At 40.3% G+C, this 21,694-nt stretch overlaps 1 protein-coding gene across 1 annotated transcript in view; it reads left to right on the forward strand.

Annotated features, from left to right (window-relative positions):
• The window catches only part of LOC115429762 (transmembrane protein 132C-like), a 267,243-nt gene that overhangs the window by 233,410 nt on the left and 12,139 nt on the right, over window positions 1-21,694 (forward strand). Inside the window, exon 8 of the mRNA XM_030149471.1 lies at window positions 9,698-10,007. Coding sequence (XP_030005331.1) covers window positions 9,698-10,007 — 310 coding nt within the window. The remainder of the gene's footprint in view (window positions 1-9,697; window positions 10,008-21,694) is intronic.

Here is a 21,694-nt window from a genome sequence, read left to right on the forward strand (position 1 = left end):
ATCAGGGAAGAAAAAAATCCCCTGATGTTCAATCCTGGTCATTCAGTATATTCAGGTTCAGCTGCCCTCACTTTATGGACACATAATGTTGCTGAACCTAGACGTGGCCCTCTGAAGCAACCCCAGATCATAACACTGCCACCATATGCACCATACTGTAGGCACTAGGCTTCATGGGTAATCATGTCATCCATCCCTTGTCTCAGCCCGTGACCTTTTTCCATTTCTCCACAGGCCAATCTTTATGCTCTATATCAAACTGATCGTTGTTTAGGGCCACCATTCTTAACCTGGGGTCCAAAATATCTACAAAATAATTTGCAGTTAATTAATTAAATGTTGGTGTATTGCTAAAAGAGTGCACAACTAAGCATGGGAACCACTGCACCAATGTAACAAGCATGCTCCTCTCTTACGTTAGTTTTGGGCCAATAAATGCCAACATATTGTGACATGTAGCGTAATTCTGTTATGCATGATTCATGTAGCATGTGCTTGATTCACTTTGCTGTGGGTACACACAAACACCTGGCTCTGCTCCAGCTAGCACAATGGATAGATGTTTATGTCCACTTCATCAAAGGCTCCAACATCCAAGTTAGCCAAGCATAGAAACTATACAGTTACCTGGAGTTTGATTGTATTGAGAATGAGGATGGAAGACCAAAATGCATCATGTGTCTTCAGGTGCTTGCTAATGAGACCATGAAGCCAGCCAAGCTGAAGTGGCATCTCATTACAAAGCACCCGGAGGGTAAAGACCATCATAAAGATTTTTTCTGGTGAAAGTGTGAGTAATACATGCTGCAGAAGACACAAATGGTGAATTTGGCCACAACATTGGAAAAAGCACAGAAGGCTTCCTATTTGGTATCTCAGTGCATAGCAAAAAGTAAGAAGCCACACTCAGTTGGACAAGAACTTAATCTTCCAGCAGCGGTAGAAATGTGTGAAGTCATACTTGGGACAGAGGCAACTCATAAACTAAAAGTTGTACGGCTTTCAAATGGTTAGGAGGAGAATTGAAGAACTCTCAGCGGACATTTAGGTACATTTGCTGGACGGGCCTCATTCATGTGAGCAATTTTCTATTCAGTTGGATGGGTCAACAGACATTTCCAGAGCAGCTCAACTGTTTGCTTTAGTGCGTTATCCCTGGGAGGGACAAATTTTGAAGGACTTACTTTTTTGCCAGCCAGGACAACAGGAGAGGAAATATTCAGACTTCTGAATGTATTTATGGTTGAAGCAGGACTGAGTTGAAAAAAAAAAAAAAAAACCATGAGTGTCAGAAAGACTGAAGTTACCGCATGGATAAAGACCGTTAATCCAAGTGTTACCACTCATTGTACTGCATTCACAAGCACTGGCTTCAAAACACATGGAACCAGATCTACACTCCATTTAAATGCACCTGTGACTTCAGTTAACTTTATAAAATCAAAAGCACTGCAGTCATGTATGTTTGGAGAACTTTGACGAGATGAGGATGCTGAATGTGAAGCACTCACTTGTTAGCGTTTCGTTAACAGTGTTTGACCTACGCAGAGAGATGGCAGAGTTTATGACAGAGGAAAAACCTAACATGGCACAGTTTTATTAGTGTGTGTGGCTATGTTGGCATCTTGCCGACATATTCAGCATACTGAATTGCCTCAACCTGTCCATCCAAGGAGGCCACAGATCTGTCCTTGACATCCGCAACGCAATTACTGCCTTCATGATGAAAACAGACCTATGGAGAAGGAGGAGGATACAGGATGTTAATACCAGACATGTACCATCTGACAGAGTTTCTCCACACAAATAGAATACACTGTAGATACTGTGAGGAAGGTCAACACCTCACACCACTGAGTGAGAACTCCAGTTCATACTTCTCTAATTTTAACATGGATGCCTGGGACTGGGTCTATGCACCACCTTAATCTGCAAATGGTCAGCAATGACAGATAAGGCAAAAGAGCAGCCGTTGGAATTATCCTGTGACAGGACATTGATGACAAGATTACAGAAGGATAACCACGCAAACTGTTGGCCTTCCCTTTCATATGAGTATTCCAAACTCGCTGCTGAGGCAGTGCAGATATTGCTCCCTTTTTCTACCACTTACCTCTGTGACTCATCCTTTTACACTTTGACTGCAAATGTAGAACAAGTACAGGTCTTACCTGAAAGTGGAGGATGACCTCAGAGTCTATTTGTCTTCTATGGCTCCAATGATACAGAAGCTGTTCAGTGAAAGGCACACTCATCCATCCCACTAATTCAGTCAGTTTTTTGATGTGTGAATTACTTGTGTCTAATGAGATTGTCACGTGGCTTAAAGGTGGAGTGCGAGATGTTTTCCTGGAGCATTTTTTACTGTATTGTTTAAAATCCCCTTCACACCCCGATTACAACCAATTAATTAAATGCTAACACAAAAATTAAGAGAAATTTAGTCACCTGTGAAACGGACAGGACTGAAAAAACACCATCCAATCATTTTAAGCGCCCAATTGAAATGATTGAACCGTGATATGTCTATCAAACTCAATGGCCATTTGTTCCTCCCCCCTCTGCGTGTAACCCTCTTTGTGCATGAATCGTGCATTCTCAGAAGTTTGGAGCGCTTGTTCAGGAAATGAAGCCATAGCCAGAGCTTGGCTATATTAGGATGGAAAGTTCACCGGCAAACTGTTTTGTCACCAACATAAATCACTAGGAAATGTAACATTAGCCAGATAGGTATAAATTGGGGCCGGAGCCAGGCAAATTGTTGCTGTGTAGTGCTCGTGAACCCTTGAGAACAAGCATTGCATGTGCCAGTACTCTGGAGGCGTGGCTTCGGGGGGGGGGGGGGGGGGGGGGGGGGGGGGGGTCTGAAGAAAGGGGTTTGGACTTTTGAATTGAGTATTTTCAAAATGTAGCTTGCTTGAACCGTTTTTCTAAGATCTCATACCCTACCTTTAAACCAAATATTTATGATGTTCATGTTTCTGCCATTTTTGAACTGGGTTATTAGGACTGTGCCAGAATTGTTATTGTACATATTCTTGTTGCTGTTAAAGTTTTAATATACACAGAAATATTGGAATAAAAATGACCTTAAGTTTTAAAAGCTAATTTGACTAAGTTTATTATTCTCTTCCAGCACACCTGACGGCTGTTATCAGGCTTCTGCAGAGCCTGATGATAGGCTTATCATTTGGATCAGGTGTGTCGGAAGAGGGATACGTCTTAAAAAATGCAGGATAGTAGAGCTTGAGGACCAGAGTTGGTGACCCCTGGTGTAGAGGCCCAGAGTTTCAGGAATGGAGTCAAGGCTGACCAAATCTGAAAAGTGATTAGTAATTACAGATGTTGCAGATTCAGTGCAAGGAGTTAGGTGCACATCTCCTTTGCTCTCACCCCATTTCAATTACAATATGCTGAAATGTAATAATGGGAATTTAGCCCAATGATCTGAAAAATTTACTGTGCACAGACACTTTTAAATTAAAGTAGCCTTGAGCAGAAATGTTCAGTTTTTTCTCACCATACTCAGCATGTACCTGAGCATCATGTGTCAGTCTGTCCTCAGTCACCAATCAAGATGTGGTTTTATTACCCTCGCCCTCACCGCAGGGTATTGTCATCGGTTCATCGTCCGTCCGTCTGTATGTGTATGGTATGGACGAGGATTTTTAAGTGCAGGCACATTATTTTGTCAAATACTCTCAGCCACAAGCTTAAATGCCATCACCTTAAACCTGACAATCAGTACTCAGTAGGATTGTCATGACACCCAATGTAAAGTAAATAAAGTAAGATTCAGATGAGCTCAACCTCCAACACATTATACGCGTGTGTTCCATTAATGTATGAATCCAAAAATATTATACAGTATATGGTAGGGCTGCCTGATGAATCAATTTAAATCGAAATTGGATTTTTCATTAGGAGGATTTTTAAAAAAAAGGGAAATTGTCAAATCGATTTCATCTCTCTCGTGCCTCCGGGCCGCACACCTTTGGGCTACCATAGGCTCCTCCTCCTAAGTGTGAGAATGGTCTTTCACAGAAGTCCGTGTAATGGCCTTGGACCTTAAATCTGTGATGAGCCCACAGAAGTGATACCAATGTAAGCTGTGGTCCACGCACGGATCCCCCAGCTCAAATATAACTGCATGGGGATCACACATCTTACGTTATCCTGCATGGATCCATACTGTACCGTCTTCTTCCGATCCAGGTCTGGGTCGCGGGGGCAGCAGCCTCAGCAGAGTAGCCCAGACAGCCCCCTCCCCAGCCACATCCACCAGCTCTGGGGGAATCCCGTGGCGTTCCCAGGCCAGCCCAGAGATGCACTATATTGCCAAAAGTATTGGCTCACCCATCCAAATAATCAGAATCAGGTGTTCCAATCACTTCCATGGCCACAGGTGTATAAAATCAAGCACCTAGGCATGCAGACTGCGTTTACAAACATTTGTGAAAGAATGAGTCGCTCTCAGGAGCTCAGTAAATTCTAGCGTGGAACTGTGATAGGATGCCACCTGTGCAACACATCCAGTCGTGAAATTTCCTCGCTCCTAAATATTCCACAGTCAACTGTCAGCTGTATTATAAGAAAGTGGAAGTGTTTGGGAATGACAGCAACTCAGCCACGAAGTGGTAGGCCACGTAAACTGACGGAGCGGGGTCAGCGGATGCTGAGGCGCATAGTACGAAGAGGTCGCCAACTTTCTGCAGAGTCAATTGCTACAGACCTCCAAACTTCATGTGGCCTTCAGATTAGCTCAAGAACAGTGCGCAGAGAGCTTCATGGAATGAGTTTCCATGGCCGAGCAGCTGCATCCAAGCCATACATCACCAAGTGCAATGCAAAGCGCTGAATGCAGTGGTGTAAAGCACGCCACCACTGGACTCTAGAGCAGTGGAGGCGCGTTCTCTGGAGTGACCAATCGCGCTTCTCCATCTGGCAATCTGATGGACAGGTCTGGGTTTGGCGGAGAACGTTACTTGTCGGGCCGCATTGTGCCAAGTGTAAAGTTTGGTGTTTAGGGGGGATTATGGTGTGGGGTTGTTTTTCAGGAGCTGGGCTTGGCCCCGTAGTTCCAGTGAAAGTAACTGTGAATGCTTCAGCATACCAAGACATTTTGGACAATTCCATGCTCCCAACTTTGTGGGAACAGTTTGGAGCTGGCCCCTTCCTCTTCCAACATGACTGTGCACCAGTGCACAAAGCAAGGTCCATAAAGACATGGATGACAGAGTCTGGTGTGGATGAACTGGACTGGCCTGCACAGAGTCCTGACCTCAACCCCATAGAACAGCTTTGGGATAAATTAGAGCGGAGACTGAGAGCCAGGCCTTCTGTCCAACATCAGTGTGTGACCTCACAAATGCGCTTCTGGAAGAATGGGCAAAAATTCCCATGAACACACTCCTAAACCTTGTGGACAGCCTTCCCAGAAGAGTTGAAGCTGTTATAGCTGCAAAGGGTGGACCCATGTCATATTGAACTCCATAGCCTAGGAATGGGATGTCACTTAAATTCATATGTGAATCAAGGCAGGTGAGCAAATACTTTTGGCAATATAGTGTATGATCCCTCCAGTGTGTCCTGGGTCGGTCTCTTACACTCACGGATCCCCCAATTTAACTATAAACACTTGGGGATCACTCATATTACGTCGTCCATGCACACACACATGACTGATGCCTGTCACTGACTTACACTGGTATAACTTCTGTGGGCCCATCACGGAATTTTCCTGGATTCTGTGATACCATCACAGATCTATGGTAGGGAGCAGTGCCTTGAATTGCGGGCTGCTCACGTAAATGACATGCCAACTTCTGTTGTCTTTTGTAGTTTTACCAAAAAATCGAAAATCAAGTTTTTAGAGGAAAAAAATCTGGATTTTATTTTTGGCCAAAATCGTGCAGCCCTAGTATATAGTAGTAAAACAATGACCAAGCATTTTTACTGCACAGTCTCTGCTTTTACTTTGCATACTATAAGTACTGAAATCTTTTACTTGGTTTTTATTTGTAGTGTAGTATTTTCACAATAAAACAGACACCTGAATATCTTGTTCACCTCTGTTGAGCAAGCTAAGTCAGTGGTCCAATGACTACCCTATATATCTCAGTGCTGTTTGGTTATTTTAAAATAGTACTGGAACCATCCAGATTTCGTTATTTAGGTCATTAACCTGAGAAGCTTTAAAACAATCCCTGCACAAGAATCACATTCCTCACTTAGTAAAATAAATGGAGGCTGCAATTCCTTGGGTTGGTAGTGCTGGTGTCGACATATGAGAAATACAATGCAGGTGCTGCTGGTGTATAATGAGTGTCTAATAATTCATTGGGCAGGTTTCCCAAAAGTGTATAGTGAATCAGAAATGAGTAATAATTTTGAGCATTACAGAGCATGAACAATTTTAAAGAAGCTGAAAAATGACACGGATTGATCTGTGCCGTGCATCATGAACTCAAAAAGACAATTCTGATAAGGATAAAGGAGTTACTTTTCATCTATCAATAGCAGAATATGCATAAATCCATGAACGTTTTAGCAAATATTTTAGTAGACACTGAGACACAGACTGAATAATATACAATAGCTTTTGGAAATATTCTTTCTACAACCCTACAGTTAAACTGAAGTCATGAAACAGTTGAACTCTGCTATGCTTTTAATCTTGAAAATATTGTTTATTCTCTTCACAATCAATAGGTTGTCATAATGTAATTTGTCATGACACAGTCCATTATGAGTGTCTGTGAGTGGTGTCACTGGTGCTTGGCCTTTACTTTCCACAAGGGATTATTTGCTGTAATACAAATAATGAGGCTTCAGAGTATGTTGTTCTCCTGTTGTCGGTGCACCAATGTCACTATAGATTATGGGAGATATTATCATTTCACTTTTAGTTTTTCTCTGTTTTATTTCAATTTAATTGCAGTTTTACAAATGCTTAATTAGTTTTCTTCAGAGTATCTTCAGAGGATTTTAATAGTTGTAGCCTTAATACGCACATACAGTGAGCGAACTCTGTGTAGGTGAAATATGCCTTGTCACATCCGAGTGTTTTATATGTATTCATAATTGTCTTTTTTTTAATCTAAAGAATTAATGACATTCTTGTGGTTCAAACACGTTCTACACATGAAATCACCTGGTATTATAAAGATGCCCTTCTGCTTTGTCTGTCAAAGAACTTTGTAAACTCAGTTTTTAAAGATGCTATATAAATAATGTTGTTATTATTATTATTATTATTATTATTATTATTATTATTGTTAATGTTTGTTTTTGAGGTAATGAGAAAAATATATTTATAGAAACTGAATACGATACATTTTTTCCAGCAATTATGTTTTATGGGATTGTGTTATATCATTCTAGTTTAGCTTATATCTGTTAAATTTGCAGGAGCCAAAATTGTGGGGAAAGAATTTGAAAATGCACACCTTACCACTCTCAGTCCAATAAAAAATAAGACTAAATATATCTTTCCATATAAATACAGATGATCTGATGCTGTTTCATGCTGTTGTGGAAAAGTGAAGGTACAGAGTAGCGCAGTAGACTTTAGTCCAAATTGCATCTGACAGAATCTGATCAGCAATATTACAGTTGTCATTTACATATTTATCCTCTCTACCTGTCTGAAACACCTGTGATTGACCAAAAGCGGAGTATCAATAAGTACATTTTCACCAGCCTGAAAACACAGGCAAGGAGTAGATGAGAAAGTGCTCATAGAACACTGGAATTACAGTATACCAAAGGTAACTATGGATGTTATAGTGATGCTGAAGAACTACCATGCACTGCAGCTTAAGGAAGTTATTTTTCACAGCTGTTTTAGTCTTTGTTTTCATTAACAATGATAATCCTGGGGTGACCATACAGAGGTCTTACCTATCTGAATTATTGTTCATCTACTCCATATAATCACTTAAATATTTGCTGAACAGCATAAACATTATTATGTCTCCACTACAAAGTGACTGCACCATCATTTTCTATTGACCTGCACCCCACAGGGTGGCACTGTAACACAAATACCTCCTCACAACGCATGCCTGATCACGTCAGACATGTTTGTCCAGTGTAGAAGTGAATGAAAAATCCACCTTCACTGACCTGTCACTCAGTGCCACAAACACGACCTGGCCTCATGTTTCTGTTGCCAGCCACAAATGTCACCTTGGTTTAGACCGTCGACCCTTCACTGATGTGGAGTAGGAGATGGGGTAGGGGTGGTGAGGAGAGGTTAGGAACTAAGCCAAGCCATTGGGCTACAGCATGTTAACCTGTCAGCCTGTTTTTCTGCCTGACCAGCCATGCCTCATTAAACCTAATGGAAGCTGTCAGTCCCTCTGGCCACCTGACTTGTAGAAAGAAAGATGTGGGCTGAGAAGGAGAATAAAGGTAAGATAGAGAGAGAGCGAGAGAGAGAGAGAGAGAGAGAGAGAGATAGGGTTGAAAAATAGATCACAGGAAAGTCAGGTTAGAAATTAATGTGAGAGATATGGAGTGAGACGCTGACTATGTGACTCAAAGTTGCAGTTTTAAGAGTAAAAAAAGGGAAACGACAATGCACAGGGAGATGCAATACATACATTGATAAAGTGGAAGATAAAGAGACGATCAATAAGAGTGATGTGTAAGCTAGCAGCCAAAACAATGTTTCTTCTCATGGCTGACTCAGATCAGTGTCCCGGAGCTGCATTTTACCCACCACTGCAGCTCCCACAGTGCAGCCTAGAGAACAAAAACTACAATATGTTGCTGTTAATATGATGTATTATATTAGCCAAGGGAGCAGTTTGTGTCTACAAGAAATAGTTAGTGTATTCTGGAAAGAAGCGGAGCCTGTAACTTAAAATTTGTAGCTATAAAATCCAGTTATGCATGAAGTAAGACAAAACTGTATCTTAAAACAAAATATAACAGATGGAGCCCCTCTCTTACTAAAATAGCCTTGTAATGAAGCAGTTCTTTGATTCTGATTTTATAGTAGTAAATCCTCTACACTTGAGCCACCATATAAGGATTTAATATCAGTCTTTGACAATATTTCTTGGGCAAAGAAGCTGTGTTCACATTACACTGTCTTATCGCTGTCATTGTGCTGGTTGTGCTGTTTATTTGCCACTGCTATTGTGAGACAGGTCAATTAAATAAGAGAAAATGGAGCAAATATTCCACAAAATTGTACTACTGGGTGTGCAAGCATTCTTTTTTTTTTTCTACTAAACATGCTGTATCGTATGAGATAGCTGTATCTGCAAAGGGTTTGTCTTCAGCCAAATAAATGGCACATACAGTAAAATATATCAGTTGCCCTTTTAAAGAAAATGAGAAAGCAAGCAAGGCAGCAGTTTGTCTCTGTTAAGCTGTTTTTAATGGATTTTTGAAAACACTGGGAGCTTGTGACTTTCAGGAGGTCAGGCCGACCTACGGCAGAACAGACATTAAAGGCTTTAACTGCAGTGAAATTGTCAGAGTTTAGGCTTCATGACCATTAATGGTGATTAAAAAAGATATGAATGTCATTGAATTGTAATAGGAATAAGCAGACTTGTTCTCTAAACACAAAGCCTCGGTGAAAACCTGAGTATTTAAAATCTGTCTCTGTTGCTCTGTGTCAGGAGCCATTTGGTCATAGACTCTCATCTCACCCTCTGCTTCTCCTTTTCTGTTACATCAGATATGAAAGGGTCACCGATGACAAGGATAATGAGGAAGCAGCAGAAGATCGGACAGACAGTGGCTGCGTGGCGCAGTACCAGAGCACGACCCTGCGTGTCCTCACACATTTTGTGACTGATGCTGGAGAAGTTCGAGGGGCTGCAGAGGAGGAGGGGCCAGGCCAGCAGAACTTCCTGCTGGGTAGTGACTGGCAGGTGGAAGTGACACAACTCGTCAAGGACTCGCTGAAGGTGGCAGACCCAAGAGTTTTCCAGCTTCTGGATGGACAAATCCTGATTGGACAGAGTGCTGGGACCAGCAAACTACAGGTAGTATACAAGTTGTAGTTGTTTTTTTTTAAATCTGATTGCTCTGCAGTGAGGGTTTCTGTTTTAGTCTAATGTTATACAGTATAGACCAGTGGTTCCCAACCTTTTTTGGCTCATGACCCCACTTTAACATCACAAACTTCTGGCAACCCCGGACATTCAAAACGGAGACATTTTTTTGCTAAAATTAATTTGTTTTTGATCATGTAATAGTTTGCTATACTATGTTGCAGTAAATGTTAATTTTAGATGACATTTAGTCTATATAATGCATATTATTATGGACGGAGGCAGGAAAGCCAGGTGTAGATTACTGCACAAAGTGAGAATTTGATTTTCCTTGGTCAGGATATGTACAGTCAGTCCAGCTTGGATTTACAAGGCTGACAATTAATACTGAACAAACAATAACTCAAACTATGAATTATGAAAGAGCTGCAGCATCTGAAACTGACCACAATGAACATTTGAAAGATAAACAGTACCACAGTGCTTCAGTTTCAGCTTCACAGTTTGTCATGTCTTTTATGTAATGGGATTGTCTCCCTCAACTCACCATATATTTTTTTTTATTGTAAGTTTTTGTTTGTTTGTTTTTTTTTATTTTATTTTGATCAATTACTAGAAATTCAGGAGATCCCATTTGATTTCCAGGTGACCCCATGTGAGGTCCCAACCCCAAGGTTGAAAAACACTGGTATATACTCATGGGGCATTTTCTTAGGTACATCTGTTCAACTGCATGTTAATGCAAATATTTAGGAGGCCAAACAGATGGCAGCATCTCAGTACATTTATCCACATACATGTGGTCTAGATGATCTGCTTCACTTTGACTTTGAACATGGTATGGTTGTAGTGTATCACAAACTGCTGATCTACTGGGATTTTCACGCACAACCATCTCTAGGGTTTCCAGAGGATGTGTCCTTTGAGCAGCAGTTTTCTGGGTTCTTATGTTGATCCCGGAGGTCAGAGGAGAATAGGTGGACTGGTTGAATCTCATATAAAGTCAACAGGAACTCAAAATAAACACTGACAACTGAGGAATGAGGAAGATCATCTTCTGAAAGCACAAGTCAAACATTAAAGCATATACGCTACAGAAGGAGTATGTACTGTCACTGGCCACTATATTAGGTACACCTCATACTAGCCAGGGACCAGTGAAGTGGCAAAATGAGTTTATATATCACATTTACAATATTTTCAAGCAACACAAAAGCTGAGGTAGTGGTTGATGGTGTTTCAAAGCTGTCAAATCATCATCCATATCATACCAACACAACCAGTAATCAGGACGTCCACAAACAAAACTCTATCATACCTCTAAATACATTTTTAAGTTTGTTTACTCTCCTTACTTTATTTTTACCTGGATTGAGTTAAAATTTGTACTAAACATCCAAGAAACCTTGAGGATAATTTGCAACATGCATTCATGTACATGGATGTTTATGAAAGCAGATTAATAAACATAATCAGCAGTTTTTGTAACCAAGATTGCTTTAACATTTGGTAATGTGGTGTTGCATATAAAACTGCAATAATATTTCTAAAAGTTCTTCAGAGCTGAAAAAATTCACTCTTAAAAATATTGTAACAGTAATTTTTACAAAAAGCATTATTTTAATTGCTATCAAACTTTTTTTATGGGAACGTGTTAATATTCATTGCATAAAATTAAATTAAAATGGAAATGTGTTATATTAGTCCTTCAAAATGTCATAATTTTGCTTACAGTTTTAATGTGATATTTATTGAGTGCTTTTCACTGAGTTCAGTAAATTTCCAAGTTACAGCTTGTAACACTGGATTGTTGCATTCCAGACTTCTTTTTCCATGTGTCTGAGGGAAATATTAATGTCACTTCATTAACTTAGGACACATATTTCACAATTTCAAAACTTTTCTGAACTAATTAAAGAAGCTGAAAAATGGAGTTACTTTTCATCTATCAATAGCAGAATATGCATAAATCTATGAACGTTTTAGCAAATATTTTAGTAGACACTGAGACACCCGGACTAAATAATATACAATAGCTTTTGGAAATATTCTTTCTACAACCCTACAGTTAAATTGAAGTCATGAAACAGTTAAACACCGCTATGCTTTTAATCTTGAAAATATTGTTTATTCTCTTCACAATCAATAGGTTGTCATAATGTAATTTGTCATGACACAGTCCATTATGAGTGTCTGTGAGTGGTGTCACTGGTGCTTGGCCTTTACTTTCCCACCAGGGATTATTTGCTGTAAACCAATGATGAGGCTTCAGAGTATGTCGTTCTCCTGTTGTCGGTGCACCAGTGTCACTATAGATTATGAGAGATATTATCACTTCACTTTTAGTTTTTCTCTCAGTGTTTTATTTCAGCTTAATTGCAGTTTTACAAAAGCTTAATTAGTTTTCTTCAGAGTATCTTCAGAGGATTTTAATAGTTGTAGCCTTAATACGCACATACAGTGAGCGAACTCTGTGTAGGTGAAACATGCCTTGTCACATCCAAGTGTTTTATATGTATTTATAATTGTCTTCTTTTTTTTAAATTTAACAAATTAATGACATCCTTGTGGTTCAAACACATTCTATACTTGAAATCACCTGATATTATAAAAATACCCTTCTGCTTTGTCTGTCAAAGCACTTTGTAAACTCAGTTTTTAAATGTGCTGTATAAAGAAAGTTATTATCATTATTATTATTATTATTATTATTATTATTAATAATAATAATAATAATAATAATAATAATAATAATATAAACTGAATAAGATAAATTTTTCCAGCAATTATGTTTTATTGGATTGTGTTACATCATTTTAGTTTTGTTTATATCTGTTAAGTCTGCAGGAGCCAAAATTGTGGGGAAAGAATTTGAAAATGCACACCTTACCACTCTCAGTCCAATAAAAATAAGACTAAATATATATTTATTTCCATATATATACAGATGATCTGATGCTGTTCCATGCTGTTGTGGAAAAGTGAAGATACAGAGTAGCGCAGTAGACTTTAGTCCAGATTGCTTCTGACAGAATCTGATCAGCAATATTACAGTTGTCATATACATATTTATCGTCTCTACCTATCCGAAAACACCTGTGACTGACCAAAAGCTGAGCATCAATAAATAGATTTTCACCAGCCTGAATTTCTAATTTCTAACATCATCAACTAGTAGCATTAAAAAAACAAAGCATGCCCAGACAGGAAGTTTCAATGGGCTCAGTTGTTTTTCTAACCAGACAACCCGCATTGATAAGCACAACATCAAACCTTTTTGAATTGCTTAATAAGTCTGGGTTTTAGACAGTGATTCAGAGGTATAACACCAGGCTGGGATTTTAAGAAAGTTAGACATAAAATGAAGAGTAATCTCATTTTCATGCAGGTTGTAACTTTAATCTGTTGAGAAAAGTTCAACACACAATGTTAAACAAACTAGGGGAAGTCTTGAAGCTCTGTCAATCAATATTTTCTATAACACAAACAGATCCAATGTGTTATTTCAAAGAGTTAATTCTAACAAAGCCATAGGGGATGTTGGTGTCCAGTGAGTCTATGAAACATTTTGTCATCTTTCTCACTTCATCACACTCAAAATTCCTCAAACCTGTTTCCTGCAGTAACAACTACAGCTCAATAATATGAGCAAAAATATCATGATCTATTTTGCTTGAATGGTGATATAATATCTTACTATCTTCTGAATGGGAAAAAGTTCAAGACAAGTTTTACTCGTTTGCTCAAAAGATTTGTGCTCTAATACTTCACTTTGCTGCTTCTAAAATCTCCATGATTTTGTAACACATGATTTATTTCATGATTTTGTAAAAAGTACATCTTTTGTTCACTAAAAGAACTGTTTTCTCAGTCTGCTGAGGAAATGAGCATCAGATTGAAGATTTTTCTCTCTGAGTCACTTATTTATCCAGCTGTGTAATCTCTCCTGTTTATGTATCTCATAGGGGTATAACAGTACAGAAACATTTCGGTTTGGTACGTTTTCAGGATAGGGGTCTTTGGTTCAATACATTTTCAGTAAAGGAGACCAGGGGCCTCATGTATAAAGCGTGCGTACGCACAAAAACCTGGCGTACGCCCTTTTCCACGCTCACGTTCAGATGTATAAAGACTGAAATGATTGTGAAAATGTGCGGTCCTTCACGCCAAGTCCATAGCTGGCGTACGCACGTTTCTAGTGCTTTGGAACCTTTGGCGACACTTAGAGGTGACACTGGGAAACTGTTACTAATGTGACAAATGTCATTCCTCCGATTGATGGGCACATCAGAGATACACAGAAGAACAATGAAAACACTGACACGTCATCCTGCTGTCAGAGCAGCACATCCACCACCAAAACCAGAGCCAGACCCTGTATCCATCAAAGCCAATCCTGCCCGGGAGGACATTAAGCAACAACCATATAAAGAGACAAGGACACAAAATTCATTGGTTGATAAATGCATTTAATGTAGTCTTCATGTCTGTGAGAACATTTATTAGTCAGTCCAGTCGCTCATTGACTCCGCCCATTGTCCTCACGATGTCCTCTTGTGACTCGGGTCAGCACGGACCCATGCCGGTGTTCTGGACACCAGCTGGACGGGCACCAGCAGTGGGCTGTGGCGGACCGGAGGACCAGCTAATGCCAGGGAGTCAACAGAAGCCTCTGTGACAGAAGGATGATCCTGGGTCTGACCGTCTTCTGCCTCATTGTTGGAAAATAACAATTTGAGTGATTAAACAGGAGTCAAAGTCTTTGATATCCTCTTTGATATCCTGACATGATTACGCATGAACCTTTATCTTGTTTGGCTGTGATCAGACTATTGTATGACCCGTAGAATAAACTAATGTGTGACTTACACAAATACTAAATATATATTTACCCTGGTGCTGATCCCAGTCAGCCCTGTAAGAAAAGCGTCACCCACAATATCGTCAACTTTCTGTTCAGTCTCAGTTCGTCTCTTTTCTTCTTCCCCCTGTTTTGGCCTCCGCTTCGCGTCCACCTTGACGTCATCGTCTGATCACGCAGACAGGGGAATCCCAGAGGGAATCCCACCTGCAGACCCCGTTTATACTGATTTGCATATTTAAATGTGGGCGTGGAGAGGGAGGAGTCAGGTACTCCAACATATACGCTCAATTCCACGCTGATTGGGATGAATAAAGGAAATGTACTTGGATTCGGGCGTAGACTCAGTTTTATACATCTGGATTTTTTTGTGTGTTCGGACTTTTCTGGATTTGGGCATACACCAGGTTTCAGTATGAAATCCACGCAAGTCTTTATACATGAGGCCCCAGGTGAAGGGGGTGCACTCCGTAACTACCGAAAACCAAAAGTGAAATTTAACATGCTTCGAACATCCTACCCGGCTTCTCTGCCTCTGTTTACTGTCTGCTGTCATGTTTACCCCCACATCTCAGTACCCCAGCCTCAGAATAAAGTGTTTTGTTTTTTTTTTTGCAGTAGCACCACTGCAGAATGTATACAGGGGAGACCCTGCACATGGGTTCTGCCGGCAGCCTCCCAGCTTCCCAAATGTTTGCGTTCTTCACATAGGCTACATGTATTCATTCGGTATACCTCTGTATTGTATCAAAGGCCCCGAACCGAAATGGTTCGGTACAAACCAGTGCACCATTACACCCCTAGTATCTCACATGTTGATCCAAGATTCAATGCTTATCAAAAGGCACAGATTCAATTGGCTGAGTGGTATCACGAGGTGATTTACAACATGTGTTATTGGTCTGTTTTTTTAGCCATTGTGCACATTTCTGTAGTGGTCAGTTGTGCTAATTCACATTTACATTTACGCATTTGGCAGACGCTTTTTTCCAAAACAACTTACAGGGGAAAACCAATCAAATCAATCAATCAGTCAATCAAATTTTATTTATATAGCGCCAGATCACAACAAAAGTTATCTCATGAAACTTTATATATAGAGTTGGTCAAAACCAGACTCTAAGCCAATTTACAGAAACCCAACAGAATCCTCCAGGAGCAAACACTTGTGACTGGTGACAGTGGCGAGGAAAAACTTCCCTTTAACAGCAGACACCTGGAGCAGACCCAGACTCCTGCAGGACAGCCGTCTGCCTTGACCAGTTGGAGTTAAAGAGAGGGTAAAGGAAGAGAAAAAGAGAGAGCGATAGAGATAGAGACTGGGGGAGAAGGGGGGAGACACATGGATGCAGTTGAGGATAAGTGAGTGATGACGATGAAGGCAGGAGAGAGGCAGGACCACCGCAGCAGGTCCAGAGATGATCCTGGGAAAATCTGTGATAATCCTGGGAAAACCTTATTAATATATTTAAAATGGAATGTCTGAAAGTGCTAGGACAGGAGGTGCTCTCGGAAGAGCTGGGTCTTCAGGAGCTTCTTGAAGATAGGCAGGGATGCCTCTGTTCTGGTAGTGCTTGGTAGAACGTTCCACCAACGTGGAACGACCCATGAAAAGAGCCTGGATTGTCTTGTACAAGGTTTTGGGACCACAAGACAACGTTCCCCAGATGAGCAGAGTGGTCATGGGGCAACATAAGCTTTTATCAGTGCACCTAAGTAGGTAGGAGCAGACCCATTGAGAATTTTGTAGGCTAGGATTAATTATTTGAATTTGATGCGGGCAGCTATGGGCAGCCAGTGTAACTCAGTGAGTAAGGGGGTGACGTGCCCTTTTAGGCTGATTGAAGACCAGATGCGCTGCTGCAATTAGGTATTAGGTATGTCTTATCAGTTATAGGTCCTGGTCCAAATATGACTCTGAGTCCAGACTCCCACCACATATTACTGACTGTGGGGATACAATATGGGTACATGCCAATGAGCATGGGATTGCGAACAGTCCAAACCAGTACAGCCTGGAACAGACACCAAGGGAGGAAAGACTATTTCAACAAGATTAAAAATTAGCTTTTAGTAAATAAGAAACAGATATATACAGTCAGAGCAAATGGTTGATGAACTGGTGATACATCCAGGGAATTCACCCATCAGTAGCCATGATAGGCTCCAGCACCACTGTAACCCTCACAAGGACTAAACAGTTCAGAAAATGGATGGATGGGCGAATGTGTGTATGGATGGATGGATGGATACAGTAAATGACAGCCTCAATCATCTATAAAAAAATTGCAGGATGAACAGATAACTCAAAATTCAAAATCTGATCCAACGTATAGCAGTGAAAATAAATAACAGCATTTGTATGTGTATGTGTGCCAGTTCAGTTCCTCAGTATCCTTCCCTCTGCTGTCTTTCTATTAAGTAAATTCCAGATGCTGTGTCTGTGTTCCCATCGAAGGAATCAAACCAAGGATCAGTACATGGTGTCACTGCCTGCACAGTGAGAAATGCTTTGCTTAGTGGCATATACTTATCCCTTTCTTTATTTCAGACAATGACAGAAGGCTTTGCTGGGCTTGAGCATGTTCAAGAGAATCTAGTGTAGTTCTTCAACAAGCAACTATATATTTTTTAAACCAGGAAACCAGACAGAGAGGTCAGTAAGGAGGAAAGAAACAGCACTAGATAGAGTTACACTAACAGCCACATTGATCATAGCCTCACTTAAGCTCCAGATGGACTAACACATCAACCAGTCTTCACGGCTTCAGCTTTCTTCTCTCTTTCACATACACACATACAAGCCTTCAGAATCCTGTTGATCTAATGCTACTACATCCTTCTTCAGATTGGCACATTTATCTGTTTGAACTGTAAATGGACATCCATCTGGCATTTACAAGACAGGGCAACACATAACAACTCATTGTTAAAGCAGAGGGCTGGAATCATAATGTCCTTCAGTTTATTGATCAGTTAAAGAACTGTGTGCAGTTCAAGACAGATACTGATTTTGTAGGAGTGTTGAGGAGCGATCCTTCAATGATGGTCATGTGACTGCTTACATGGAAAAGGAAATTACTGGATTGATATTAGATTAATCTCATCCTGAGTTTGACATTGATGAAATAGGAAAAGATAAATGGAAAAAAGATAAATGGAAAGTGTCCATGGCTAGCTAAAGACAATTAAGTACTTAACTATGTGACCAAAACAGCAGCCTTGTAGCAAAACAACCAAATGGAATAGAAGAAAGAACAATATTTTGTCATTGCATAACTTCCACATTAAATGTCTGTAAATCTATAAATCAGTAAAAAAAAAATGTATACATATACACGTGTTTACAGTATTTTAGATTATTTTTATATTTTGTGACATGTTTTTATTTATTTTTATAAACTGACACTGTGGTGAGTTAAGCACCAGAAATTTCATTTAATAAGGTACTATGGTGCATTATTGAATGGCAATAAAGTAAGTCTGAGTCTGAAATAAAATCAACAAATACTATAGCAATAAGTAGCAATAAAGTAAAGAACGATGCAAACAGTGACTCATGGCGGTAATTGTGCAAATGCTTAGATGTGAACCCATACAGTCAGCGCCATATCAATTAAGTAGTAAACAATGTAAACACTATGTGGCTATGCAAACAGTATCCAGCAGTAATAAATACTGCAGACAGTTCAGATTTGAAAAATGTTGTCTTCAAAAAACAGACGGTGAGGGCATCCGTCCCTCAACGTGGAGGTTATTAATTACCACAGCTGTCACTGTGTTGTAAATACAGATATCGAATGCTGTATCCAGACACAGAATGGATGAAAATGGCCCCTTGTGTACTATACAACTTGTCTGGTTACATAGTACAATGTGCTTTTGTATGTGAAGTCGGATGTGTAATATGATTATGAGGGCAGCCAGACAGATCATTGGGGCTACCTGATGGACTGATTCAGAGCAGTTACAGCACTGGGGAAACAACCATTTTTCAGTCTGGAGGTGTGGGCGTAGAAGGCCTTATTAAGCCAGATGAATTGAATTCAAACAGATGATTGCATGAAAGTGTGCAGACCGTAAGCATTCCAGTACCTTTTCTGAGGCAGCATAAGTTAGATATCCTCAAGGGCTGGAAGATTTATCCCAATGACCTTCTAAACACTGAAAATGAGTCACTGAAGAGCTTTATTTTTGCCATTGCACCACAAAGACGTGTGTTTAGCTTCTTTTTTAATTCTCTTCTGTGTCCTTCAGAATAACTGTTGTCGAAGAGGTCTCTTGACAAAGCCAGTCACAGTTGTGTCATCTACAAAGTCAACAGTGGTGAAGAAAATGTAAGAAAATCATGTGAAGAGGCACTCAGTATGTATCCTTGTGGTGTACCCATATTCACTTATAATCAAGTGGGGACCTGGTTTCACCACCTGAGGACGCTCTGACAAGAAATTCAGTATCCATTTATATATACTGATGAGCTACAGCCTGGCTGGTGGAGTTTGGAGGTAAGCTCACTAGGGTTGACAGTACTGATAGCAGAACTGTAGTCTACAAATAGCATCTTCATGATTTGTGCCCTGTCTCTCCAGGTGAGTCAGTATAATGTGAAGAGTCAGAAAGGGAGTACTCTGTGAACCTGTTAGCTCCATAGGCAAACTGGTGTGAGAGCAGCGAAACAGGAATAATGGTTTCCATGTAGTAGAAGACAAACCTAAAGCGCATCACTATTGTTGCTGTAGTGATAGAATAGTCATTCAGGTTTTCGATCGATTTTTTAGCACTGGCTGAACTCTAAGCATTTGGTTGCTTGATATAAAGCCAGTTTGAAGATTCTTATGACTACCTCAGCTAGCTGTTCAGCAAAGTACTGCTACATCCCATGACTCTGTACTTCCAATCCTGAGTTCTCTGTCAGACCCTGTTTACTTTCTACAGTATGACCATGACATATGCTCCTACTCTGAGCATCTTTGGTCATTTTTTTAAGCCTTTTTCCAGGTTTGTCCTTCATTTTTCTGTCCACTCTGCTATTCACACAGCTGTGAATGTAGTGGATAACAGTGGCTATGTCCACCTCTGTGCCAGGGGTAGCCTGTTGCACAAAAGAGGTCCCAGTGGGCATGATCAAAGCAGTGTTGAAGTTGTAAAGTAGGCTCCCCTGGTAATATTTGGACTGTTTTCCACCCACAGGTTTGGTGTTATGGATGAGAGGTGAGTCTGCTGGTGTCAGAGACAGTGAACGATTATCAGATTGTCCCAGAGGTGGGCTGGGGAAAACTCTTTGAGCCTTAGATGGTTTTGTACACTTGATTTAAGGTGTTTGAGCCCCATGGCCACTGCAGCTGCTGGTAAAATATATGCAGCCCAGAGAGTAAGTTGACCTGGTTAAAATCTCCTGCAACAATGAAAGCACTGTCAGTTGGGTAGCCAGGTGCTTTAAATGGGATTGCAAAGCTGTCAGTATCGTTGTTTCCCATGGTGCCTAGGGAAGGTTTCAAGTCACAGTAAAGTTACAAGCCATTGCAATTCTTTTTCTGTGTTCTTTTTTATCAATTTATATAGAGAAGAATATGACATGAAGCAACACAGTCTTATTACATGTCCCATACAAACAGCCTTCTCTTTGGTATGCATTTGGTTTGTTAGGATCAGGTCGACCAAACTGTTTCCCGATGGCTGGTTGCAACTGTGTTAACACCTGAGCACATTAATTTGCATCAGAATACATCCATGACAACAGCAGGCATTTGAAACAGCCCAGATTTAGTGGTAAATATTACAGATCTGATGAATAGCCCTGTGACTGGCGCATCAGTCATTATTTAGCTACAGATGCTGCCACTCTAGCTCTTACCAGAGAGACCTTGATGTGTGCAGCAACTGGTTCATAAGACACAGTGGGCTGGATCTACTAAAGGTTTGCTTGTATAAAAATGTGTGCAATTTCATTGCACACTCAAAAAATGTACAAACTGATTCATTAACAGTGCGTGCTAAGGATTGCGTCTTTCAAAGGTGCAAAATAGTGCATCTGCTTCCAGTTAGTACGTTTGCCACAATGAAAATGCAATATGGGGCGTTAATACGCAATTGTGCATGTGCTGGGAGGAGAAAATGTAAATATATTAATTTAGCACATGCAAAGGGATTTATCAAACCTAAAAGCAATTTTGCTCATAGAAACTGCGTCTACATTTAACATGTCTCAAGGGGAGGTGCAAATGGTTTGTATGCATAATTTCGCACACATGGAAGTGGTTAAAATGATGAAACAAGATGCAGAAAATGCATTTTTCACCCTCGTGTGAACCTTTTTGGAATGACGGAAGAAAAAATAATTGAGACGTATAGCCCCACATACACACATTTTACAGGACTGTTTTCCACTTGATCTGAAGATTGTTATTAAAATTATGTACCGACATTAGGCTACAGTGTGCCAAAATTATGTGCACCTGACAGTCGATCAAACAACCCCCACACCCCCTCACCTCTAAAATGAAAAATAAATGAATGAATGTCATGCAATACCTTCTATGACAAAAGTCCTCCAACATTACATCTCTGTGCGTCTGGATCACTTCATCGCACTGTTACCATTAGTGCTGGCGGATCCCAGAGCAGTTTTTACAGCATATTGTCTCCAATAGCGCTCGCAAAATCCTCATTTAAATAGGGTGGTCTTCACAACTTTGTACCTATTGACATTTGCACAAGCAATTTCAGTGAATCACCTGCAAACCACAGTTCAACCCCACATTCTAGACTGCGCACGCAAATTAGTACATGCAAATTAGGACCTCAGTAGATCTGGCCC

Source organism: Sphaeramia orbicularis, chromosome 12 (genome assembly GCF_902148855.1).
Source record: "Sphaeramia orbicularis chromosome 12, fSphaOr1.1, whole genome shotgun sequence".
Taxonomy (NCBI): Eukaryota; Metazoa; Chordata; class Actinopteri; order Kurtiformes; family Apogonidae; genus Sphaeramia; species Sphaeramia orbicularis.